This window comes from Hyperolius riggenbachi, chromosome 9 (genome assembly GCF_040937935.1).
Source record: "Hyperolius riggenbachi isolate aHypRig1 chromosome 9, aHypRig1.pri, whole genome shotgun sequence".
In the NCBI taxonomy this organism is placed as follows: Eukaryota; Metazoa; Chordata; class Amphibia; order Anura; family Hyperoliidae; genus Hyperolius; species Hyperolius riggenbachi.
Genome location: NC_090654.1, coordinates 278052640 through 278078065, shown reverse-complemented (window position 1 = coordinate 278078065; position 25426 = coordinate 278052640). Strand labels below are relative to the sequence as shown.

Below are 25426 nucleotides of genomic sequence, written 5' to 3'. Positions count from 1 at the left end.
TCAGAGGACGGGGATCGCCGATCTGCCTTACGGCGCTGCTGCGCAACAGCCTGTATGATGTAAACAGCGGGGATTTATTCCCCGCGTGTTTACATTTTGCCGGCGAGCCGCGATCGGCGGCTCTCCAGCTGTTCACGGAGACACCCTCCGTGAACGGACATGGAAAGGCCGCTCGAACAAGCGGCCGTTTCCATGGAAACAGGCAGATGACCAGTTTACGCCAATCGGCGTTAGCTGGTCGTCAAGCAGAGCCGGGACAAGGTCCTCCAGCACCCAAGGCTGAGACACCAAAGTGCGCCCCTCCACCCCTCCCACCCCAACCGTCACACACTGATTGCTATTAGACTAAGAGGCACCCCAGGGCCCCCTAGTTATCCGGCTTGCAGTCACCGCCATGTATCCCCTTTTCTTATTTCTTTCTGCTTCAAACACAATTAGGAATGACAGTTGAATGAATTGTGCGCCCCCTCCTACACTGCGCCCTGAGGCTGGAGCCTCTCCAGCCTATGCCTCGGCCCGGCCCTGTCGTCAAGAGGTTAATGGATAGGCCAAATTCCACTGGAGTGATTGCTATTACCAAATTGCAAAAAGCAGGACATGCAGCATTTTTGGCGTTTAGCGTTTCTGCAATGTAAAGTATACAAACTCTGGCCTAATCGCTCATCAAAACCTGCACAGAGCGATTTTTGCAAGCGTTTTGAAGTTACTGAACACTGTAACAAAATTACAAATAATTGAAAGGACCAATCAGAATTAAAAATGCTACTCGCTACACAACCGCTGGCAAACGGAATTCACTTTTTAAAATCGCTACTGAGAAAACACTCACGAAATCAGTTGGAAACCGCTCATTCAAAACGCTAGCAATTAGCGATAGCGTTTTGTAGTGTGTTCCAGGCCTCAGTGTGACTGAAATATACAACCGCTGGCAAACAGAATTCACTTTTTAAAATCGCTACTGAGAAAACGCTCATGAAATCGGTTGGAAACCGCTCATACAAAACGCTAGCGATTGTGATTAGCGATAGCGTTTTGTAGTGTGTTCCAGGCCTCAGTGTGACTGAAATATACCTTTTCTGAGGAATAATTTACCAGCCACATGCTGTTTTTACTAAATCACCCCCCACCAGCAAATTCCTCCACAAATACACACTTCCTCTTGCTTCACCTGAAGTACCCGGATGCGCGCGCAGAGAGCGCCAGACTCCTACAGGCAGCTCAGCTGAGCGGCGCCGTGACGTCACGTGAGCCGCAATGATGCGCCTCCGCCGCCATGTTGACTAAGGGCAACACAGATGGAAGCGAGGGAGAAATGTATTTTGCCGTGACAAACTTTAACTTGTCAGAGTAAGACAGAGTACCGTCGGAAAGACAGAGCTCCGCATCCCGGTCTCCGGTCATAGGTCTCAGCGCAGAATAAGGAGTGAAGCACTTCCTTTGCCCGGAGCCAAAATGGCCGCCAGGGTCTTCAGGCTGGAGCAACCACTTCCGGCCGAGGTGCACACAGTGCAGAGATGGTGAGAAGGAAGAGCAGGAATTGAAACCGGCGGGCCCGGGGCCACAGCACAGCCGTCCCCGAAACAGGTGAGACCCTCCACTCCAGGAAAAGAAGGAAAGAGACCCTGTCTAAGTGCGGAGACTGGCAGGACAGGTCCTTCACCTAGGCAGCCCTACACTTCTCCACATATGGGAGTCTCAGGAGACACTCTCCCTTCCCTTGTTATGTGTGGAGGGAGAGAGCACTGGGTTCACTACAGACCCTCCTTACCTGGACCTCAGGTGAGACCTCCGCCCCCCCCCCCCCATACCTGCCTGATAGGTAAAGGTACGTACACAGGTGCGATAATTGTCGGCCGATGATTGTACGTGCAACAAGTGTGTGTACATCGACCGCCTGCGTGCACTGATCGCCGTCCCTCCTATAGCAACAGAATGCATTGCTAGCCTGAAGATTAGCGATGCATCTGTACAGCACCATGCCCATATCCTGATCCCTGACAGGTGACAATTATTGCATTATTATTATTATTTACTATTTATATAACGCCAACATCTTATGCAGCGCTATACAGAGACTATAGTCTTGTCACTAACTGTCCCTCAGAGGAGCTCACAATCTAATCCCTACCATAGTCGTACATATCTGTGCAGTGTATTTATTGTAGTCTAGAGCCAATTTAGGGGGAAGCCAATTAACTTATCTGTATGTTTTTGGGATGTGGGAGGACACCGGGGTGCCCTGAGGAACCCCACGCAGACACGGGGAGAACATACAAACTCATTGCAGATGGCTGGGATTCGAACCAGGTACCCAGTGCTGCAAGGCGAGAGCGCCAACCACTACGCCACCGTGCTGCCCATGTGTGCACGTGTATACGTAGCTTTAGGTGATAGACCATACCATCCTCCTGACATTGCTAGAGGGGGGAAAAAGAGAGACCCTCCTCCTGAGACTGGTGAACCCGCCACCAATCATTTTTTCCATAATTGGGGAAAAATTTAACACGTGTGGTACATTGGTCAGATTTTAGCTGTATAACTAGTTGTGTCAGTTCTTAGCCTTTTAAGGAGCGTCTGAAGCCTGGCCTACCTGTTGGAAGTTACAGAAATCATGAAAAGTAGCCACAGAAAGGAAATGACAGGAAATAGTACTAACATGGTTCAAGGCTGTATTTTGTAACCAATTTCCCACTCTGCTAAAAAAAAAAAAAAAAAAAAAAAGAGAGAGAAAATGTATATTTATTGCTTTTGCGATCTCTGATACTCGTCACAAGGACAAGAAGTTAGGGAATGTCTCAGGACTCAACACAATACCCTCATGAATTCAATCATGAAGATTTACGTACCTATACATTACTCAATTTTCCATCAAGCGATTTAGCAATCAACTTAATTGATTGATCAATAATAGTGTGATTGATCGAAAGTCTATCGACTAGTAGCTCACACACTACAACTGAAACCCTTACATTACTCCTTCACTAATTGATTTAAACGATGTTGCGCTTCCATGCTCCTAAACTAAAAATCGATTGAACTCATGTGAACATTAGCCAATTCCTTTACGGCCAATCAATATTTTCCGTCCAGCCCGATCAAGTAAATTGTCCATTGGACTAGATATCGGTCAATTTCCATCGATCGAGCAGAATGGAATATAATTGCTTCTTCCCCGATCTGATATGATTGAATATAATTATTACGGGAATTAAGGTGCCCATACACAAATTGATTTGCGCATTCCATTCCCTGCAGATTCGATCACTTATTGAATCGAATGGGAATCAATTTCTTGACATGCCGATCAAATTTTTTTGAACAAAAATCAGTCAAGTCTCAAAATCTAGGTACATCGGGGAGGGGCTGGAGCGGTGATGGATCAGCTTGCCTGTAGCGCTGCACTGAATCAAACAGGGCAAGGCTGTGGTTCGGCCGATATTCAATAGTTTCTCTGCTAGAATCTATTGATAATCAATGTGCTGTGTGTGGTATGAATGTATTACTTCTGAATCAATTCCATTCTGAATGGAATCTATCGTTTTGGAACATTAGTTCTAAATCTATATGTGTATGGCCAGCTTTAGCAGCAGTTAAAGTGGATCCGAGACTACCTTTTGCTGCCTTCATTTTTCTGCCTCTTACATATAGTTTATTGGGTATGCTCCCCCCCCCCCCCCCCCCCCCAATATTTTTTTTTTAGTTTTATTTATTACCAAATTGCATGTAAATGAATGTATCCACGCCCCCAGCTCCTCTAGTGCCTAGGCATTCTGAGTCCCATGGTGCAAGTGCTCATGGGAGCTCAGCCTGGGGAGGAGGTGGCTTTTGCTAAAGCATACACCAGATTTTAGAGGCAAGGAGAGATGAGTGGAGTTTTCACAGGCTGAGGGGTGGAGATGCAGAGCAGCTTTCCTGTGTGTAATGATAAGCAGAATATGGCTGCTCTCATTGTATCACAGGAAGAAATAATCATATACTATTGAAGCTGTTTTCAGCTAGATTTACAGTGTAACCTATCTAAACTTTAGATAATATATATAGACAAGTTACTTGCTATAGTTAGGTTTTCATCTCGGATCCGCTTTAAAGCGGACCTGAACTCAGAACTTCCTCTCTCCTCTAAAAGATATGCAAAAGCATTATAACCTTTACAGACAAACATTTCTTTGTTACAACTGATACAAATCCTGCAATACATCTGTAGTGTGTGTACTTCCTGCTTTCATGGAAGCAGACATATTGTTATCATCCTGTGTTTTCCAATTAACTCTCTGCCAAGGCAGCCAGCTAGCTGACACAGTTTAGAGAGCAAATTACAATGGTGATTAGTCACAGATGAGTGAATCAGACAGGCAAAACTCTCTAAATACATACAGGGTGCATTTCTCTCTGTTTTCCTTCTGTCCTGTGCAAGAGGTCAGGTCCAAGAAATGTTTTAATTTAAAGGTTATTATGCTGTTGCTTATCTTTTTAGAGCAGAGAGGCAGTTCTGAGTTCAGGTCCGCTTTAAAGGTCCACTATCAGGAAAAAATTTAAAATACATGTACACACATACAAATAAGACATACATTTCTTCCAGAGTAAAATGAGCCATAATTTACTTTTCTCCTATGTTGCCGTCACTTACAGTAAGTAGTAGAAATCTGACAGAACCGACAGGTCCATCTCTTCATGGGGGATTCTCAGCATGGCCTTTATTTTTAATAAAAACACTCCCTGAAAAGGATTTATACAAAGATGTTGGTCAGGCTTCCTGCTGGCTTCACACTTTTTTGGCAGTTGGACGGAACAACTGCCATTTGCTAGGCGCTTTTGTAAATAAAGAAACCCCTGAGAGCTCCCCATGAGAAGATGAGCTACTCCAAAACTCGTTGATTCTGTCAGATTTCAACTACCCACTGTAAGTGACAGCAACATAGGAGAAAAGTCATTTATGACTAATTTTACTTCTTATTTAAATATGTTTACATGCATTTTAAATTTTACGATTTTCGCGATAGTCGTCCTTTAAAGCGGATCCGAGATGAAAAACTATAACAAGTAACTTGTCGATATATCTTATCTAAAGTTTAGATGGTTTACACAGCAAATCTAGCTGCAAACAGCTTCAACAGATTATGATTATTTCTTCCTGTGATACAATGAGAGCCACCATGTTTTGTTTGTTAAACATTACACACAGGCAAAGCTGAAAGCATCTCCAGCTCTCTGCCTGTGACAGTCACTCTGCTCTCCTTCTTCCTCCTCCCCTCTGCCTCTGAAATCTCTGGCTAGTAACCTCCTCCTGCCCAGACTGATCACCCATAAGCCCTTGCTACAGTGCTAAGGCTCTCTGAAAAAGCTGTGGGCGAGGCTTGTTTAGTTTATAGGAAATTAGAGTATTAAAACAAAACAAAAAAAGTATTTGGCTTGAGGAATGCCCTATAAACAATAGGAAAGGAACACAATGCAATGAGTAAAAGTTTATTCAGTGGGGATGGGCATCTTCCCCAGGCCCGCTGTGCTGTAGTGTGGGTGTGGAAGGCCCTTGGCTTTAAGCTGTGTACATACAGATAAGATCGTTCCTTTAGATCCTGTTGATACAGAGCTGCCAGTTGCTCCATGTGACTTTTCTGGTCACAAGACCGCTAGATGAGACACTTCCTGTTACAATCTTGGTGTCTGTCTTTCCTCTTTTACCTCGTTCCTTTTCTGCTTCTCTGAGAGATCGTTGGTGAGTAACTGTCTGCCGGGCTGTTCTGCTTTTTACGTGCCAGAAGCAAATATGAGATGAAGTGTATTTATCGTACTCTGTCCTTGAATTGCCCTGTCTCAGCTTCCGTGCCCATATGGAAGAGCGCTTGTTCAATGCTGACAGTAGCTGGACCCCGAGGTAAGAGACATATGGAGGCTGCCATATTTATTTCCTTGTAAACAATGCTAGTTGTCTGGCAGTTCTGTTGATCTTCTCACATACGTAGTGTCTGAGTAGAAACCCCGGAACAAGCATATGGCTAATCCAGTTAAACCTGGAATAGCTGAGTCAGAGTACCTGACCTGCATATGCTTGTTCAGGGTCTGTGGCTAAAAGTATTACATACACAGGACTAGGACTGCCAGGCAACATTTATTGTTTAAAAGGAAATAAATATATGACAGCCTCCATAAACTCTCACCTTGGTTTGAAGAATGCCTGTCTGTCCTGCTGATCCTCTGCTTCTAATACTTTTAGCCATACCCCCTGAACAAACATGCAGATTAAGTGATCTAACTGAAGTGTGACTGGCTTATTTGCATGCTTGTTTCAGGTGTGTGATTCAGACACTACTACAGCTAAATAGATTAGTAGGACTGCCAGGTAACTGGCATTGTTTAACAGGAAATAAATATGGCAGCCTTATTTCTCTCTGCATCAGGTTTCTGGTTGGGGGTCTAGCTGTATTTAGGAGCAAAATTATGCTTGGTTTGCAAGTACCGTACTGCTTCGCCATACATTTATAGCTGCCTGAGTGGTCTGTTTGACTTTCCCATCCAGTGTACTTTGCTTTTCTGGTCATTTGGGGGCTCTGCTATATATAGCATGCGGCACCCCTACTTTCTACCGTTTAGAGGCTTCTGCAAAACTGGCACACAGTCACTTGTGGAGGGTGCAGTCTCTCCTGTAGCTGGGGGAGGAGCCACACGATGGTGTATTCCAGGCCAGTCTCTCCTGAAGCTGGGGGTGGGCCCATATGATAGTCTGTCCTGAAGCTGGGGGAGGAGCCACATGATAGTCTCTTCCAGGGTGCAGTCTCTCCTGTAGCTGGGGAGGAGCCACATGATAGTCTCTTCCAGGGTGCAGTCTCTCTTGTAGCTGGGGAGGAGCCACATGATAGTCTCTTCCAGGGTGCAGTCTCTTGTAGCTGGGTGAGGAGCCACATGATAGTGTCTTCCAGGGTGCAGTCTCTCTTGTAGCTGGGGGAGGAGCCACATGATAGTCTCTTCCAGGGTGCAGTCTCTCTTGTAGCTGGGGGAGGAGCCACATGATAGTCTCTTCCAGGGCACAGTCTCTCCTGTAGCTGGGGAGGAGCCACATGATAGTCTCTTCCAGGGCGCAGTCTCTCTTGTAGCTGGGGGAGGAGCCACACGAAAGTCTCTTCCAGGGTGTAGTCTCTCCTGAAGCTGGGGGAGGAGCCACATGATGGTCTCTTCCAGGGTGCAGTCTCTCCTGTAGCTGGGGGAGGGGCCACATGATAGTCTCTTCCAGGGTGCAGTCTCTCCTGTAGCTGGGGGAGGGGCCACATGATAGTCTCTTCCAGGGTGCAGTCTCTCCTGTAGCTGGGGGAGGAGCCACATGATAGTGTCTTCCAGGGCGCAGTCTCTCCTGTAGCTGGGGGAGGAGCCACATGATAGTCTCTTCCAGGGCGCAGTCTCTCCTGTACCTCGGGGAGGAGCCACATGATAGTCTCTTCCAGGGCGCAGTCTCTCCTGTAGCTGGGGGAGGAGCCACATGATAGTCTCTTCCAGGGCGTAGTCTCTCCTGTAGCTGGGGGGGGAGCCACATGAGTCTCTTCCAGGGTGTAGTCTCTCCTGTAGCTGCGGGAGGAGCCACATGATAGTCTCTTCCAGGGCGCAGTCTCTCCTGTAGCTGGGGAGGAGCCACATGATAGTGTCTTCCAGGGTGTAGTCTCTCCTGAAGCTGGGGGAGGAGCCACATGATAGTGTCTTCCAGGGCGTAGTCTCTCCTGTAGCTGGGGGAGGGGCCACATGATAGTCTCTTATAGGGTGCAGTCTCTCCTGAAGCTGGGGGAGGAGCCACATGATAGTCTCTTCCAGGGTGCAGTCTCTCCTGTAGCTGGGGGAGGAGCCACATGATGGTCTCTTCCAGGGTGCAGTCTCTTCTGTAGCTGGGGGAGGAGCCACATGATAGTCTCTTCCAGGGTGCAGTCTCTCCTGTACCTCGGGGAGAAGCCACATGATAGTCTCTTCCAGGGCGCAGTCTCTCCTGTAGCTGGGGGAGGAGCCACATGATAGTCTCTTCCAGAGCGCAGTCTCTCCTGTAGCTGGGGGAGGAGCCACATGATAGTCTCTTCCAGGGCGCAGTCTCTCCTGTAGCTGGGGAGGAGCCACATGATAGTCTCTTCCAGGGCGTAGTCTCTCCTGTAGCTGGGGGAGGAGCCACATGATAGTCTCTTCCAGGGCGCAGTCTCTCCTGTAGCTGGGGGAGGAGCCACATGATAGTCTCTTCCAGGGTGCAGTCTCTCCTGTAGCTGGGGGAGGAGCCACATGATAGTCTCTTCCAGGGCGCAGTCTCTCCTGTAGCTGGGGGAGGAGCCACATGAGTCTCTTCCAGGGCGCAGTCTCTCCTGTAGCTGCGGGAGGAGCCACATGATAGTCTCTTCCAGTGCGTAGTCTCTCCTGAAGCTGGGGGGGCACATGATAGTCTCTTCCAGGGTGCAGTCTCTCCTGAAGCTGGGAGAGGAGCCACATGATAGTCTCTTCCAGGGCGCAGTCTCTCTTGTAGCTGGGGGAGGAGCCACATGAGTCTCTTCCAGGGCGCAGTCTCTCCTGTAGCTGGGGGAGGAGCCACATGATAGTCTCTTCCTGGGCGCAGTCTCTCCTGTTGCTGGGGGAGGAGCCACATGATAGTCTCTTCCAGGGCGCAGTCTCTCCTGTAGCTGGGGGAGGAGCCACATGATAGTCTCTTCCAGGGCGCAGTCTCTCCTGTTGCTGGGGGAGGAGCCACATGATAGTCTCTTCCAGGGCGCAGTCTCTCCTGTAGCTGGGGGAGGAGCCACATGAGTCTCTTTCAGGGCGCAGTCTCTCCTGTAGCTGGGGGGAGGGAGCCACATGATAGTCTCTTCTAGGGTGCAGTCTCTCTGGGGAGGAGCCACATGATAGTCTCTTCCAGGGCGTAGACTCTCCTGTAGCTGGGGGAGGAGCCACATGATAGTCTCTTCCAGGGTGCAGTCTCTCTTGTAGCTGGGGAGGAGCCACATGATAGTCTCTTCCAGGGTGCAGTCTCTTGTAGCTGGGTGAGGAGCCACATGATAGTCTCTTCCAGGGTGCAGTCTCTCTTGTAGCTGGGGGAGGAGCCACATGATAGTGTCTTCCAGGGCGCAGTCTCTCCTGTAGCTGGGGGAGGAGCCACATGATGGTCTCTTCTAGGGTGCAGTCTCTCCTGTAGCTGGGGAGGAGCCACATGATAGTCTCTTCCAGGGTGCAGTCTCTCCTGTAGCTGGGGGAGGAGCCACATGATAATCTCTTCCAGGGCGCAGTCTCTCCTGTAGCTGGAGGAGGAGCCACATGATAGTCTCTTCCAGGGCACAGTCTCTCCTGTAGCTGGAGGAGGAGCCACATGATAGTCTCTTCCAGGGCACAGTCTCTCCTGTAGCTGGGGAGGAGCCACATGATAGTCTCTTCCAGGGCGCAGTCTCTCTTGTAGCTGGGGGAGGAGCCACACGAAAGTCTCTTCCAGGGTGTAGTCTCTCCTGAAGCTGGGGGAGGAGCCACATGATGGTCTCTTCCAGGGTGCAGTCTCTCCTGTACCTCGGGGAGGAGCCACATGATAGTCTCTTCCAGGGCGCAGTCTCTCCTGTAGCTGGGGGAGGAGCCACATGATAGTCTCTTCCAGGGTGTAGTCTCTCCTGTAGCTGCGGGAGGAGCCACATGATAGTCTCTTCCAGGGTGCAGTCTCTCCTGAAGCTGGGGGAGGAGCCACATGATGGTCTCTTCCAGGGTGCAGTCTCTCCTGTAGCTGGGGGAGGGGCCACATGATAGTCTCTTCCAGGGTGCAGTCTCTCCTGTAGCTGGGGGAGGAGCCACATGATGGTCTCTTCCAGGGTGCAGTCTCTCCTGTAGCTGGGGGAGGAGCCACATGATGGTCTCTTCCAGGGTGCAGTCTCTCCTGTAGCTGGGGGAGGAGCCACATGATAGTCTCTTCCAGGGTGCAGTCTCTCCTGTACCTCGGGGAGAAGCCACATGATAGTCTCTTCCAGGGCGCAGTCTCTCCTGTAGCTGGGGGAGGAGCCACATGATAGTCTCTTCCAGGGCGCAGTCTCTCCTGTAGCTGGGGGAGGAGCCACATGATAGTCTCTTCCAGGGCGCAGTCTCTCCTGTAGCTGGGGGAGGAGCCACATGATAGTCTCTTCCAGGGCGCAGTCTCTCCTGTAGCTGGGGAGGAGCCACATGATAGTCTCTTCCAGGGCGCAGTCTCTCTTGTAGCTGGGGGAGGAGCCACATGATGGTCTCTTCTAGGGTGCAGTCTCTCCTGTAGCTGGGGAGGAGCCACATGATAGTCTCTTCCAGGGTGCAGTCTCTCCTGTAGCTGGGGGAGGAGCCACATGATAATCTCTTCCAGGGCGCAGTCTCTCCTGTAGCTGGAGGAGGAGCCACATGATAGTCTCTTCCAGGGCACAGTCTCTCCTGTAGCTGGAGGAGGAGCCACATGATAGTCTCTTCCAGGGCGCAGTCTGTCCTGAAGCTGGGGGAGGAGCCACATGATAGTCTCTTCCAGGGCACAGTCTCTCCTGTAGCTGGGGAGGAGCCACATGATAGTCTCTTCCAGGGCGCAGTCTCTCTTGTAGCTGGGGGAGGAGCCACACGAAAGTCTCTTCCAGGGTGTAGTCTCTCCTGAAGCTGGGGGAGGAGCCACATGATGGTCTCTTCCAGGGTGCAGTCTCTCCTGTACCTCGGGGAGGAGCCACATGATAGTCTCTTCCAGGGCGCAGTCTCTCCTGTAGCTGGGGGAGGAGCCACATGATAGTCTCTTCCAGGGTGTAGTCTCTCCTGTAGCTGCGGGAGGAGCCACATGATAGTCTCTTCCAGGGTGCAGTCTCTCCTGAAGCTGGGGAGGAGCCACATGATGGTCTCTTCCAGGGTGCAGTCTCTCCTGTAGCTGGGGGAGGGGCCACATGATAGTCTCTTCCAGGGTGCAGTCTCTCCTGAAGCTGGGGGAGGAGCCACATGATGGTCTCTTCCAGGGTGCAGTCTCTCCTGTAGCTGGGGGAGGAGCCACATGATGGTCTCTTCCAGGGTGCAGTCTCTCCTGTAGCTGGGGGAGGAGCCACATGATAGTCTCTTCAAGGGCGCAGTCTCTCCTGTACCTCGGGGAGAAGCCACATGATAGTCTCTTCCAGGGCGCAGTCTCTCCTGTAGCTTGGGGAGGAGCCACATGATAGTCTCTTCCAGGGCGCAGTCTCTCCTGTAGCTGGGGGAGGAGCCACATGATAGTCTCTTCAAGGGCGCAGTCTCTCCTGTAGCTGGGGGAGGAGCCACATGATAGTCTCTTCCAGGGCGCAGTCTCTCCTGTAGCTGGGGAGGAGCCACATGATAGTCTCTTCCAGGGCGCAGTCTCTCTTGTAGCTGGGGGAGGAGCCACATGAGTCTCTTCCAGGGCGCAGTCTCTCCTGTAGCTGGGGGGAGGGAGCCACAATAGTCTCTTCCAGGGCGTAGTCTCTCCTGTAGCTGGGGGAGGAGCCACATGATAGTCTCTTCCAGTGCGTAGTCTCTCCTGAAGCTGGGGGGGCACATGATAGTCTCTTCCAGGGTGCAGTCTCTCCTGAAGCTGGGGGAGGAGCCACATGATAGTCTCTTCCAGGGCGCAGTCTCTCTTGTAGCTGGGGGAGGAGCCACATGAGTCTCTTCCAGGGCGCAGTCTCTCCTGTAGCTGGGGGAGGAGCCACATGATAGTCTCTTCCTGGGCGCAGTCTCTCCTGTTGCTGGGGGAGGAGCCACATGATAGTCTCTTCCAGGGCGCAGTCTCTCCTGTAGCTGGGGGAGGAGCCACATGATAGTCTCTTCCAGGGCGCAGTCTCTCCTGTTGCTGGGGGAGGAGCCACATGATAGTCTCTTCCAGGGCGCAGTCTCTCCTGTAGCTGGGGGAGGAGCCACATGAGTCTCTTTCAGGGCGCAGTCTCTCCTGTAGCTGGGGGGAGGGAGCCACATGATAGTCTCTTCTAGGGTGCAGTCTCTCTGGGGAGGAGCCACATGATAGTCTCTTCCAGGGCGTAGACTCTCCTGTAGCTGGGGGAGGAGCCACATGATAGTCTCTTCCAGGGTGCAGTCTCTCTTGTAGCTGGGGAGGAGCCACATGATAGTCTCTTCCAGGGTGCAGTCTCTTGTAGCTGGGTGAGGAGCCACATGATAGTCTCTTCCAGGGTGCAGTCTCTCTTGTAGCTGGGGGAGGAGCCACATGATAGTGTCTTCCAGGGCGCAGTCTCTCCTGTAGCTGGGGGAGGAGCCACATGATGGTCTCTTCTAGGGTGCAGTCTCTCCTGTAGCTGGGGAGGAGCCACATGATAGTCTCTTCCAGGGTGCAGTCTCTCCTGTAGCTGGGGGAGGAGCCACATGATAATCTCTTCCAGGGCGCAGTCTCTCCTGTAGCTGGAGGAGGAGCCACATGATAGTCTCTTCCAGGGCACAGTCTCTCCTGTAGCTGGAGGAGGAGCCACATGATAGTCTCTTCCAGGGCACAGTCTCTCCTGTAGCTGGGGAGGAGCCACATGATAGTCTCTTCCAGGGCGCAGTCTCTCTTGTAGCTGGGGGAGGAGCCACACGAAAGTCTCTTCCAGGGTGTAGTCTCTCCTGAAGCTGGGGGAGGAGCCACATGATGGTCTCTTCCAGGGTGCAGTCTCTCCTGTACCTCGGGGAGGAGCCACATGATAGTCTCTTCCAGGGCGCAGTCTCTCCTGTAGCTGGGGGAGGAGCCACATGATAGTCTCTTCCAGGGTGTAGTCTCTCCTGTAGCTGCGGGAGGAGCCACATGATAGTCTCTTCCAGGGTGCAGTCTCTCCTGAAGCTGGGGGAGGAGCCACATGATGGTCTCTTCCAGGGTGCAGTCTCTCCTGTAGCTGGGGGAGGGGCCACATGATAGTCTCTTCCAGGGTGCAGTCTCTCCTGTAGCTGGGGGAGGAGCCACATGATGGTCTCTTCCAGGGTGCAGTCTCTCCTGTAGCTGGGGGAGGAGCCACATGATGGTCTCTTCCAGGGTGCAGTCTCTCCTGTAGCTGGGGGAGGAGCCACATGATAGTCTCTTCCAGGGTGCAGTCTCTCCTGTACCTCGGGGAGAAGCCACATGATAGTCTCTTCCAGGGCGCAGTCTCTCCTGTAGCTGGGGGAGGAGCCACATGATAGTCTCTTCCAGGGCGCAGTCTCTCCTGTAGCTGGGGGAGGAGCCACATGATAGTCTCTTCCAGGGCGCAGTCTCTCCTGTAGCTGGGGGAGGAGCCACATGATAGTCTCTTCCAGGGCGCAGTCTCTCCTGTAGCTGGGGAGGAGCCACATGATAGTCTCTTCCAGGGCGCAGTCTCTCTTGTAGCTGGGGGAGGAGCCACATGATGGTCTCTTCTAGGGTGCAGTCTCTCCTGTAGCTGGGGAGGAGCCACATGATAGTCTCTTCCAGGGTGCAGTCTCTCCTGTAGCTGGGGGAGGAGCCACATGATAATCTCTTCCAGGGCGCAGTCTCTCCTGTAGCTGGAGGAGGAGCCACATGATAGTCTCTTCCAGGGCACAGTCTCTCCTGTAGCTGGAGGAGGAGCCACATGATAGTCTCTTCCAGGGCGCAGTCTGTCCTGAAGCTGGGGGAGGAGCCACATGATAGTCTCTTCCAGGGCACAGTCTCTCCTGTAGCTGGGGAGGAGCCACATGATAGTCTCTTCCAGGGCGCAGTCTCTCTTGTAGCTGGGGGAGGAGCCACACGAAAGTCTCTTCCAGGGTGTAGTCTCTCCTGAAGCTGGGGGAGGAGCCACATGATGGTCTCTTCCAGGGTGCAGTCTCTCCTGTACCTCGGGGAGGAGCCACATGATAGTCTCTTCCAGGGCGCAGTCTCTCCTGTAGCTGGGGGAGGAGCCACATGATAGTCTCTTCCAGGGTGTAGTCTCTCCTGTAGCTGCGGGAGGAGCCACATGATAGTCTCTTCCAGGGTGCAGTCTCTCCTGAAGCTGGGGAGGAGCCACATGATGGTCTCTTCCAGGGTGCAGTCTCTCCTGTAGCTGGGGGAGGGGCCACATGATAGTCTCTTCCAGGGTGCAGTCTCTCCTGAAGCTGGGGGAGGAGCCACATGATGGTCTCTTCCAGGGTGCAGTCTCTCCTGTAGCTGGGGGAGGAGCCACATGATGGTCTCTTCCAGGGTGCAGTCTCTCCTGTAGCTGGGGGAGGAGCCACATGATAGTCTCTTCCAGGGTGCAGTCTCTCCTGTAGCTGGGGGAGGAGCCACATGATAGTCTCTTCAAGGGCGCAGTCTCTCCTGTACCTCGGGGAGAAGCCACATGATAGTCTCTTCCAGGGCGCAGTCTCTCCTGTAGCTTGGGGAGGAGCCACATGATAGTCTCTTCCAGGGCGCAGTCTCTCCTGTAGCTGGGGGAGGAGCCACATGATAGTCTCTTCAAGGGCGCAGTCTCTCCTGTAGCTGGGGGAGGAGCCACATGATAGTCTCTTCCAGGGCGCAGTCTCTCCTGTAGCTGGGGAGGAGCCACATGATAGTCTCTTCCAGGGCGCAGTCTCTCTTGTAGCTGGGGGAGGAGCCACATGAGTCTCTTCCAGGGCGCAGTCTCTCCTGTAGCTGGGGGGAGGGAGCCACAATAGTCTCTTCCAGGGCGTAGTCTCTCCTGTAGCTGGGGGAGGAGCCACATGATAGTCTCTTCCAGTGCGTAGTCTCTCCTGAAGCTGGGGGGGCACATGATAGTCTCTTCCAGGGTGCAGTCTCTCCTGAAGCTGGGGGAGGAGCCACATGATAGTCTCTTCCAGGGCACAGTCTCTCTTGTAGCTGGGGGAGGAGCCACATGAGTCTCTTCCAGGGCGCAGTCTCTCCTGTAACTGGGGGAGGAGCCACATGATAGTCTCTTCCAGGGCGCAGTCTCTCCTGTAGCTGGGGGAGGAGCCACATGATAGTCTCTTCCTGGGCGCAGTCTCTCCTGTTGCTGGGGGAGGAGCCACATGATAGTCTCTTCCAGGGCGCAGTCTCTCCTGTTGCTGGGGGAGGAGCCACATGATAGTCTCTTCCAGGGCGCAGTCTCTCCTGTAGCTGGGGGAGGAGCCACATGATAGTCTCTTCCAGGGTGCAGTCTCTCTGGGGAGGAGCCACATGATAGTCTCTTCCAGGGCGTAGACTCTCCTGTAGCTGGGGGAGGAGCCACATGATAGTCTCTTCCAGGGTGTAGTCTCTCCTGTAGCTTCTCTCCTGTAGCTGGGGGGGGGGGAGCCACATGATAGTGTCTTCCAGGGCGTAGTCTCTCCTGTTGCTGGGGGAGGAGCCACATGATAGTCTCTTCCAGGGGGTAGTCTCTCCTGTAGCTGGGGGAGGAGCCACATGATAGTCTCTTCAAGGGCGCAGGCTGATGTTCTGCATATTTTTGTGTCTTTGAATTAAGACAACTCTTTCATTGATTGGACCATTTGTATGCAGCAGAATGTTTGCATAAGCTCGAAGTTATGAACATCTCATTGACCCATCCTTACAAGTGAGTATAGCTCCTCAGTGTTCTTCCCAGGCTCTTTTAGCTGGGTGCTCCACCAGGCTAATAATGGTGAATACCCGGCTGTCATCAGCTTGCCTCCACATTTCTCATCCTATGCTGTAAGCGGAGCTGCACCAACCCTGCTTTTCCCCATCACTCCCCACCCGGCTACTTTTTCATGCCACCCAGCTGGAAAAAAATTCTGGGGAGAACACTGTTCCTGTACATTAGCTGTCAGACTACCATGCAGAGCTTTGGTGTCTCGTACGTATGGAGCATGTGATCTACATACATGTTTTGTACTGCATCAGCACTACTGATGGTTCATAAGATGCAGTTAATTTTGAGTTGATGCAGCATTATGCAAATTTTGTTTCAAATTTATGCAGCTTGAAAATGAACCAATCAAATCCTGCTGAGGTAGAATTGGAATGGTCCATCTTCAAGCTGCATAAATTTACATATAAAATGTGCATAATCCTGCATCAACTCAAAATTATTTGCATCTCATTGATCATCACTAATCAGCACAGCAGCCAGGTTGGTGCTGTTTTCATTGAGGGCCTGAGCCCACTAGACAAGACAAGACAAATAACATTTATATCCGCTTTTCTCCTGGTGGACTCAAAGCGCCAGAGCTGCAGCCACTAGGGCGCGCTCTATAGGCAGTAGCAGTGTTAGGGAGACTTGCCCGAGGTCTCCTACTGAATAGGTGCTGGCTTACTGAACAGGAAGAGCTGAGATTTGAACCCTGGTCTCCTGCCTCAGAGGCAGAGCCCTTAACCATTACACCATCCAGCCACTAACGCAGTTGTGTGTGCTTTTCAGAAACACATCAATGTTACAGATGCAGAAAAGTGGACACAACTGCGTACAACTGCATTAGTGGGCTCAGGCCCTAAGAGAAAAGATGGAATCCTCCATATGTTCCCCTTTAACCATCCTTTAAAAGAGCATTGTACATAGAGCATTCTTTTAGCAGCCCCTGTGAGGGTTTTTTATTTACTAGCTGATGACCCGGCATTGCCCGCGTATGTATTTGGCTGGTGTTGGCTCCGCCCACTTTTTCTAACCCTAACACACAATTACTCAATGAACAAGTTTGTGAGCTTTGCAGTCTTTGGCATCAATAATTTGCATTGAAATGAAACAAATCTGATTGGCTGTTTGTGGCTCCACCCCTTTTCTGAATTTGAACCCCAGTCACCCAATGACCAGCTGAACCAGGTTTGAGGCTTGTGCCATTAACAGTGCAAGAATGGCAGCAATTAAATATTCCCCTTGAAAACAATAGGTGAATTTTGATTGGCTGCTGCAGGCTCTGCCCACTTTCCTGAATATTGATCTTAACTGTGCAAAGTTTAAGAACCCTGCCATTAACAGTGTAAGAATGGCTGCACTGTACATTTTCCCAGTGAAATTTGTATTCGTCTCCGCCCACTTTTTGGTTGAGGATAAAAAGTATCCTATATGTTATTCCAGGTAATGTACTATGTGTGTGCCAAATTTCATTCAAATCCGTTCAGCCATTGTTGCGTGAGTAATAAACATCCAAACTTTCACATTTATAATATCAGTGAGTTTCAGATCTAGGTATGGCCAAAGAGGAAGGAAGGAATTTCAGAGGGACACAGTCTTGAGTTCCAGAAAGTTCACAAACTTGGTCATTGAGTAATTGTGTGTTAGGATTAGAAAAAGTGGGTGGAGCTAACAGCCAAATACATACCCGGGCAATGCCATTTCATCACTAAAACAAGTGACTTTTTACAGTTTAACTTCATTAGAATTGATGAAGACACTTGTGCTAGTGACAAAACTTCTTCTAGACCGAAACATGAAAGAAGCTGATTAAAGAGGAACTGTAAAAACATGTATAGTAGAATCCAGTCATTTATTCAGGATACCCATTTTTACATTAAATATCCTGGTTTCAGCATCACAAACACTTCCTATATCTATATATTGCTGTATAATGGTATGTAGCCCCACCCTCCCAGTGATGCTTAGCCTAGGCTGTTTATTATGTTACTCCCTCCCCCCGCCCCAAGCATTCTGGGAAACAGGTAGATTTTGTCCAGTGCTGCTTCTCTGTAGCCCAGGTCAGGCGCTTCTGCCGCTGTTTCTGGTTCAAAAGTGGAAGCATGCTTCCATCTGCTGAAAAGCTTTATGGAGATGAAGATTTCATTTTTCAGCACGACCTGGCACCTGCTCACAGTGCCAAAACCACTGGTAAATGGTTTACTGACCATGGTATTACTGTGCTCAATTGGCCTGCCAACTCTCCTGACCTGAACCCCATAGAGAATCTGTGGGATATTGTCAAGAGAAAGTTGAGAGACGCAAGACCCAACACTCTGGATGAGCTTAAGGCTGCTATCGAAGCATCCTGGGCCTCCATAACACGTGAGCAGTGCCACAGGCTGATTGCCTCCATGCCACGCCGCATTGAAGCAGTCATTTCTGCAAAAGGATTCCCGACCAAGTATTGAGTGCATAACTGAACATAATTATTTGAAGGTTGACTTTTTCTTTAAAAAAACACTTTTCTTTTATTGGTCGGATGAAATGTGCTAATTTTTTGAGATAGGAAATTTTGGGTTTTCATGAGCTGTATGCCAAAATCATCAATATTAAAACAATGAAAGGCTTGGAACTACTTCAGTTGTGTGTAATGAATCTAAAATATATGAAAGGCTAATGTTTATCAGTACATTACAGAAAATAATGAACTTTATCACAATATGCAATTTTTTTTTAGAAGATCCTGTATATTTGACTACAGTTCGTTTTTAAAGAGGAATTCCAGTGAAAATAACATAATGAAAAAAGTGCTTAATTTTTACAATAATTTTGCATAAATGATTTAGTCACTGTTTGCCCATTGTAAAATCTTTCCTCTCCCTGATATTACATTCTGACATTTATCACATGGTGACATCTTTACTGCTGGCAGGTGATGTCCGTGGAAGGAGATGATGCATTTTTGGCAGTTGGAAACAGCTGTTATTTCCTACAATGCAACAAGGCTCCCACAGTGTGATGTCAGCACCATGGTCCTGACATCACACTATGGGAGGAGTTTCACCACAGTATCAGCCACACAGAGCCCCCGATGATCTATTTGAGATCAAGGGGGTATCAGCTACTAATTGGAATGAAGTGCAATCCTGGGTTACAGACCCTCTTTACCCTTTGCATATTCTGGCTCTCACGGGCTTATCTTGTGTTTGCAGACACAGAGCATGGAGAATGATGAATTTTCGCCAGAGGATGGGATGGATCGGAGTCGGCCTCTACCTCTTCGCCAGCGCCGCCGCTTTCTATTACGTCTTTGAGATTAACGAGACCTACAACAGACTGGCTCTGGAGCACGTCCAGGTGAAGCCGCAGGTCCCGGAGAGCGGGGCGTCATGGATGCACTCGCTGAAGGCGCGGCTGCTCTCCTTGCCCTTCTGGGTGTGGGCGGCCTTCTTCCTCCTCCCCTACTTCCAGCTCTTCCTGTTCCTGTACTCCTGCACCAGGGCCGACCCTCGCACTGTAGGCTACTGTATAATTCCTATATGCCTGGCTGTCACCTGCAACCGACACCAGTCCTTCACCAAAGCCTCCAATCAGATCAGCAGATTGCAGCTGATTGACACTTAGGATGTCCCGCCTGTTGGGAGAACTTGGGGGAAACCCGATCCACATGGCTTCGGAATCCAGGAAGCCGGACAGAGAAATCTATTTTTATGATCCCTTTTTACGGCCCATCTTCTGGTAGCTGCATCTGCTGCACTTGGGACTTTTTTTCTTACGATGGAGTTGGGTCTGAGGTTTCGCTCACCTATCGAAGTCACACTGCAGGGAAAGACCTCTCCAAGATGAACACGACTGGCAGCAGATTGTCCATTTGAAGTGTCTGTCCTCCTGTGTGATCGCTGACTCTGTTTTAAACTATCGTTTTTCTTTTTTGTACCCCAAAAAACACCACCAAGGATTGTCCTGTAACTTGATTTTGTACCTTCCCGTGATTTCTAAGATTTCTAGGTGGGTCGTTGATAAAACACTGACTGTTATATGGAATCTGCCAGGATGGAAATATGGCAGCCGCCTATGGTTAAGTTTTAAAGTGATCTTTTCATGATTTGCAATATTTGTACATTGGCTCTGCTGCTTAAAGGATACCCGAGGTGAGAGGGATATGGAAGCTGCCATAATTAATTCCTTTTAAACAATACCAGTTGCCTGGCAGCCCTGCTAACCCTGTGTCTTTAATAATTTTAGCCATAGACCCTAAACATGCATATGCAGATCCGGTACTCTGACTCGGCTAACTAAGGATTTACTGGATTAGCCATATGCTTGTTCAAGGGGTTTAACCATCTTAGCGGTATGGACGAGCTCAGCTCGTCCATCCCCGCCGATGGCTGCCGCTCAGGCCCTGCTGGGCCGATTTTTACGAAATAAAAAGCAGCACACGCAGCCGGCACTTTGCCAGCCGCGTGTGCTGCCTGATCGCCGCCGCTCTGCGGCGATCCGCCGCGAGCAGCGGCGAAAGAGGGTCCCCCCAGCCGCCTGAGCCCTGCGCAGCCGGAACAAATAGTTCCGGCCAGCGCTAAGGGCTGGATCGGAGGCGGCTGACGTCAGGACGTCGGCTGACGTCCATGACGTCACTCCGCTCGTCGCCATGGCGACGAAGTAAGCAAAACACGGAAGGCCGCTCATTGCGGCCTTCCGTGTTACTTTTGGCCGCCGGAGGCGATCAGAAGAACGCCTCCGGAGCGCCATCTAGTGGGCTTTCATGCAGCCAACTTTCAGTTGGCTGCATGAAATAGTTTTTTTTTAATTTAAAAAAAACCCTCCCGCAGCCGCCCTGGCGATCTTAATAGAACGCCAGGGTGGTTAACTGAGATACTACTTATGCCAGAAGATCAACAGGGCTGCCAGGGAACTGTCATGGTTTATAAGGAAATAAATATGGCAGCCTCCACATCCATCTCACCTCGGGTTCCCTTTTAAAGTAATACTGAAGCAAACCTGAAAAAAAGGTTATACTTGCCTATGGAGAGGGAAGGTTCCGGGCATTCATGCAAAAATGGCGCTGGGAAATTTAGGCGCGGGATGAAGCTGAAAAATGGCTCGCCCTGCTCCTGCAATAGTCCCGGCGGCGTTAATTACTATTCCCCCTCTGGGCTGCCATGGACGCATTTGTCGTCCGAATTGCGCTGTTTTTATCGTAATTTGGGCTCCATCGTTTGACGCTGCACAAACTACTGCCTGAGCCCCGCTTACAGACGTAATTCACGTTACGGCCTATGATGGCACACCCAAATTTCCCTGTGCCATTTTGCTCAGTTTTGAGGTTTTGGGTCCCGTAGAGCCTTCCTGATTCTCCCGCCATGTCCTTGTTCCACCGCTGTCGCCGTGAAAGTTATTCAACCAAGGATCGAATACGCCTCAGTGTTCTCCCCAGGCTCATTTAGCCGGGTGCTCCACCCGGCTAGTTTTGATGAGCACCCGGCTGTCATCGACTCGCCTCCTCCTATGCTGTAAGCAGAGTTGTGGAGAGAAGTGCCCGCCCTGCATTCTCTCATATTGCCCCACCCGGCTACTTTTTCATGCCACCCGGCTGGAAAAAATTTCTGGGGAGAACACTGCGCCTTCTGGAGTCCTTGTGGCCTTCCAGAGTACTTGCGTCCCCAAGTGCTTCTGAAGACGAGGGTGCGTACTGAGCGTGAGTGCGTGCAAGTACATGCGCAGTGCACATGCACCAGTCTCCCGAGGACTCCTGGAGGCGCAGACTTTCCCGTGGGGACAGCGGTGGACCGAGGGCACAGAGAAAGGGCCAGGAAGTCCAACTAACCCTGATTAGACAAGGTCAATTCTGAAAACATTCATTTTCATTAAATTCTAAATTTAGCTTTTTGTTGTAACTTTTTTTTTCTTAACGGTCTTGCTGTTTGTACAGGAGTCGGGCTTCTACGGGTGAAACTCAAAAAATTAGAATATCATGCAAAAGTCCAATTATTTCAGTAACTCAACTTTAAAGGTGTAACTAATATATAAAATAGACTTCTTATATGCAAAAGGAGATAATTCAAGCTTTTGTTATAATTTTGATTATTATGGCTTACATTAGAATATTGTGAAAATGTTCCATATTCTCGGCTCAAAGTGTCAGATCCTAATCAGCTAATTCATCCAAAACACCTGCAAAGGGTTCCTATTTTATATATTAGTTTCACCTTTTAAACGGAGGTGACATGTGACATGATGAGATAGACATGTGTATGTACAGTACTAAGCATATTAATAACTATACTATGTTCCTTTTTTTTCTCTGCCTGAAAGAGTTAAAAATCAGGTAAGCAAGTGACAGTTTTTTTTCCAGGTCGAGACTGGGTAGGACTATAGTGTAACCTTCACTGATAAGGAATTACAGCCAAAATGCTTCTGAGAGCAGGAAAGAGATAAAAAGGGTCATTCGTACATAGATTTGAGCTCTGGCATACTTCAATGCATGTATCATTGAGTAGAGACAATGAAAGAGTAAAAATGTAAAAAGTAGATTTAAATATAAAATAAAACTTTGGGGTATCTTAAAAAGTCATCTTTAGGAGGGTGAGGATAAATATTTTATTTTATTTTATCAGCTTATTTTCACCTCCGGTGTCCTTTACGTTGAATTACTGAAACAAATGGAGTTTTGCACTATATTCTAATTTTTAGAGTTTCACCTGTAGAAAGTGTTATTTATACTAGTCCCAGAAAAGATACAAAGAACCGGTACTGCAGTTCTCAGTGACAAGATGGCATTAATATTCGCTTATATGGAGGCTAAATCGGGTACATGTGCTGTAGAATTGCGTGCTCAGGCCTAGAAAATAAAACAGTTCAATATGACAGATGTAGAGTGAAGGTCTGCACATGCATGGATATCAGCATAAAAGTAGCTTTATTTGTCCTCCCTCGGCGTGTCCGTCCCCGTCGCTCACTTGTCCTTCCGGGGAAGGATCGCGTCATTTGACAACTTCTGCCCGGAAGAGAGAGCGTTCCACCCTGGTTATTGCTCCATGCGACCAAATTTATTGCACACGCATGTTTAATTTGGTCGCATGGAACAATAACCAGGGTGGAACGCTCTCTCTTCCGGGCGGAAGTTGTCAAATGACGCGATCCATCCCCAGAAGGACGAGTGAGCGGCGGGGACGGACACGCCGAGCAATATGGGAGGGATCCCTTCACATTTAAAAGTAGCGGAAGCGTACGGCTCGGCGTGCGCATTGCCTCTGAAGACGCTCAGGAGAGCGAAACGGTCGTAAGGCGGCCCGCATCGCTCCCACCTCACCCCACAGCCATCTAATATCGGGTAGCACCATTTGTACAATTGTACTCAGTGCTGACTGTCTATTGCTGACTGCTTTTTGCTTGCTGCATTAGCCGGACAAATAAAGCTACTTTTATGCTGATATCCATGCATGTGCCGACCTTCACTCTACATCTGTCATAAGAAACTGTTATTTCCTGTTAGCAGAGACCGGTCTATTATGTTAAGCTGGGGGGCGGGCCACAACACTTGAGGGAGTGGCCACAGAGCTCCGAACATTAAAGGGAACACGAAGTGACGGGGACATGGAGGCTGCCATATTTATTTCCTTTAACCAATGCACATTACCCAGCTGCCCTGTTGATCGTCTGCCTCTAATACTTTTAGCCGTAGAATCTGAACTAGCATTCAGCAGATCAGGTGCTCTGACTGAAGTGTGACTAGATTAGCCGCATGCTTGTTTCAGGTGTGTGTATCGGACACTACTGATGAATGAAAGAACAGCAGGACTGCTAGGCAACTAGTATTGTTTAAAAGTAAACAAATATGGCAACCTCCATATCTCTCTCACTTCAGGTGTCCTTTAAGGCTTTGGGTTTCGACAGGAGGGCGGGGTTTAAGATTAATGACCATTTCACAGCAAACAGGTCAGTTATGTGTACGCACATCCTGTGTTAAGGGACTACAAGATTTACATTTACTATAATTTACATTTCACTGTACTCTTTAAATTAGTAAGCATGAACGTAGTAAACGCACTCAGTGTAGTGAGGGCTTCCAATTTGGTAAAGGAATCAGCAGGAATATGTTGGTACCTCCTTATTATACACCAGATATTTTCCTGTTTGCCCGCCGTGGAGGTCGCCCAATCATGAGTGAAGGATTTACTTTCACTTGTTTAGAACTCTGTCCTGTACCCGCCTCTTTTCCTCAAACCAATGAGAGCGCCTCAGCTGCCAGGGACAATGATGTGATTGGTTGGTGGGCAACAGGAAGAGGCGTGGCAGAGCTCTATGAAGAGTCAGGATTACAGATGCCAAATGAGATGCTTTTAATTCCAGACTGCATGTAATTTGCATGCTGCTCCGAATTGGGGCCACTCATAGGAACTTTGTCTGTTTCGTTTGGCCTAGCTCCAACCTGCATACAATTTACTAAATTGCATAGTTGTTCGCATACAAGCTGAAATTCTTAGCATCTCACTGTCCATTTCCGATCAGGACTTAAAGAGGAACTCCAGTCAAAATAATGTAATAAAGTGCTTCATTTTTACAATAATTATGTATAAATGATTTAGTCAGTGTTTGCCCATTGTAAAATCTTGTAAATCCCTGATTTACATTCTGACATTTATTACATGGTGACATTTTTACTGTTGGCAGGTGTTGTAGCTGCTGCATGCTTTTTTGGCAGCTGTAAACAGCTATTTCCCACAATGCAACAAGGTTCACAGACCGGAAACTGCCAGGAGTACCACGGTCCTCAGTTTCTTGTGGGAGGGGTTTCACCACAATATCAGTCATACAGCGCCCCCTGATGTTTGTGAAAAGGAATAGATTTCTCATGTAAAAGAGAGTATCAGCTGCTGATTGGGATAAAAGTCAATTCTTTGTCGGAGTTTATCTTTAAAGTGTACCAGAGACGAAGTACCCTCATGTATTTTACCATATATATCAGTGGGGACATTAGAGAAAACGCCTACCCTGCTCGCTTTTATTCTTCACTGCTCAGCCTGCTTGTTATCGGCCCTGATAAAATCCCCGACTGAGCATTCAGTCTGGCTTTGCTCAGGAATCATTATAGCTGAGTCTGTCTTCTCTGATGTCTTTTCAAGCCCAAGCCTGCCCCCTTCTGGCTCTGCTATAATGACTCAGCTATAATGATTCCTGAGCAAAGCCAGACTGAATGCTCAGTCAGGGATTTTATCAGGGCTGTTAACAAGCAGGCTGAGCAGTGAAGGATGAAACAGAGAGCAGGGTAGGTGTTTTCTCTAATGTTCCTACTGATATATATGGTAAAATACACGAGGGTGCTTCCTCTCTGGTTCACTTTAAGAGTGAAGTAAAGGTTTGAGTATTAACCCATCCAGTAGCTTCAAAACCATTTATATCCCCATCCCCCATTAGTTTTATGCTGTGTTTTTAATGTTATAGACCATAGATGAAATTTGAGTTTTATCCCACATCAAGAAAACCTGAACTAAGGAATTGGTCATTACTGATTGTCTTTTTAAAATGCTGGTTGCCTGGCTATTGTGCTGATCCTGCACCTTTTTATACTGTCTCTATCCCAAACCCTGGACCCAGCATGCAGATCAGCCATTCTGGCCCTACAGGCAGCATGTGTGCTCTAGGGGTGAGGTTCAAACTACTGAACATATCACCATGACAACCAGGAAGCTGGCATTGTTTTGAATGAAGTAGAGAGGGCCGCCTCCATATCCCTCTCTGTTCAGGAATTCCTGTAAGCAGCGACGGCTGACAAATCTTGCGAATCTGGACAGGTTTAAAGATGCAAGCTCCAGGGCTGCCCCTGCTTACAGCCTAGGAGCTTGCGTCTGTAAGAACGAAAGCAGCAGCTGCCTCATCCCTTTTCCGACATGTTCTAAAAGAGACCCTGTAGTGACATATAGTAGAATGCAGTAAATTATTCAGGATACTCATTTTTACCGTCATTTCCTGGCTTCAGCATCAGAAACGCTGCC

The 25426-nt window shown here is 49.2% G+C and overlaps 2 protein-coding genes across 8 annotated transcripts in view; one reads left to right on the top strand and one right to left on the bottom strand.

The window, feature by feature from the left end:
* Positions 1-1248, bottom strand: part of PTGDR (prostaglandin D2 receptor) — a 193522-nt gene extending 192274 nt beyond the window's left edge. For 3 of the 5 annotated variants that reach the window (XR_011023864.1, XR_011023860.1, XR_011023863.1), the window contains exon 1: positions 1154-1228. The gene's annotated coding sequence lies outside the window, so the exon portion shown is untranslated. Of the gene's footprint in view, positions 1-1071 lie in introns of all 5 variants that reach the window. The other 2 variants (XR_011023862.1, XR_011023861.1) reach the window with 2 other exon arrangements.
* Positions 1249-1501: 253 nt separating this feature from the next.
* On the top strand, positions 1502-19408 carry LYSET (lysosomal enzyme trafficking factor). 3 transcript variants are annotated; one of them, XM_068252305.1, is made up of 2 exons: positions 1502-1584; positions 18647-19408. In XM_068252305.1, the coding sequence occupies exon 2, from the start codon at positions 18663-18665 to the stop codon at positions 19056-19058; it is 396 nt and encodes a 131-aa protein (XP_068108406.1). In that variant the 5' UTR covers positions 1502-1584; positions 18647-18662; the 3' UTR covers positions 19059-19408. The 3 variants fall into 3 exon arrangements, with proteins under 3 accessions (XP_068108406.1, XP_068108407.1, XP_068108405.1); XM_068252306.1 differs by lacking the exon at positions 1502-1584 and adding an exon at positions 5663-5713; XM_068252304.1 differs by lacking the exon at positions 1502-1584 and adding an exon at positions 5820-5872.
* The last annotated feature ends 6018 nt before the right edge of the window (positions 19409-25426 follow it).

Excerpts from the sequence above, each read along its gene's own strand:
- LYSET (XM_068252304.1), top strand. The coding sequence starts at position 5,829 with ATGGAAGAGCGCTTGTTCAATGCTGACAGTAGCTGGACCCCGAG. Across the intron at positions 5,873-18,646 it reads GACAGTAGCTGGACCCCGAG|ACACAGAGCATGGAGAATGA; the intron begins GTAAGAGACATA and ends TTGTGTTTGCAG.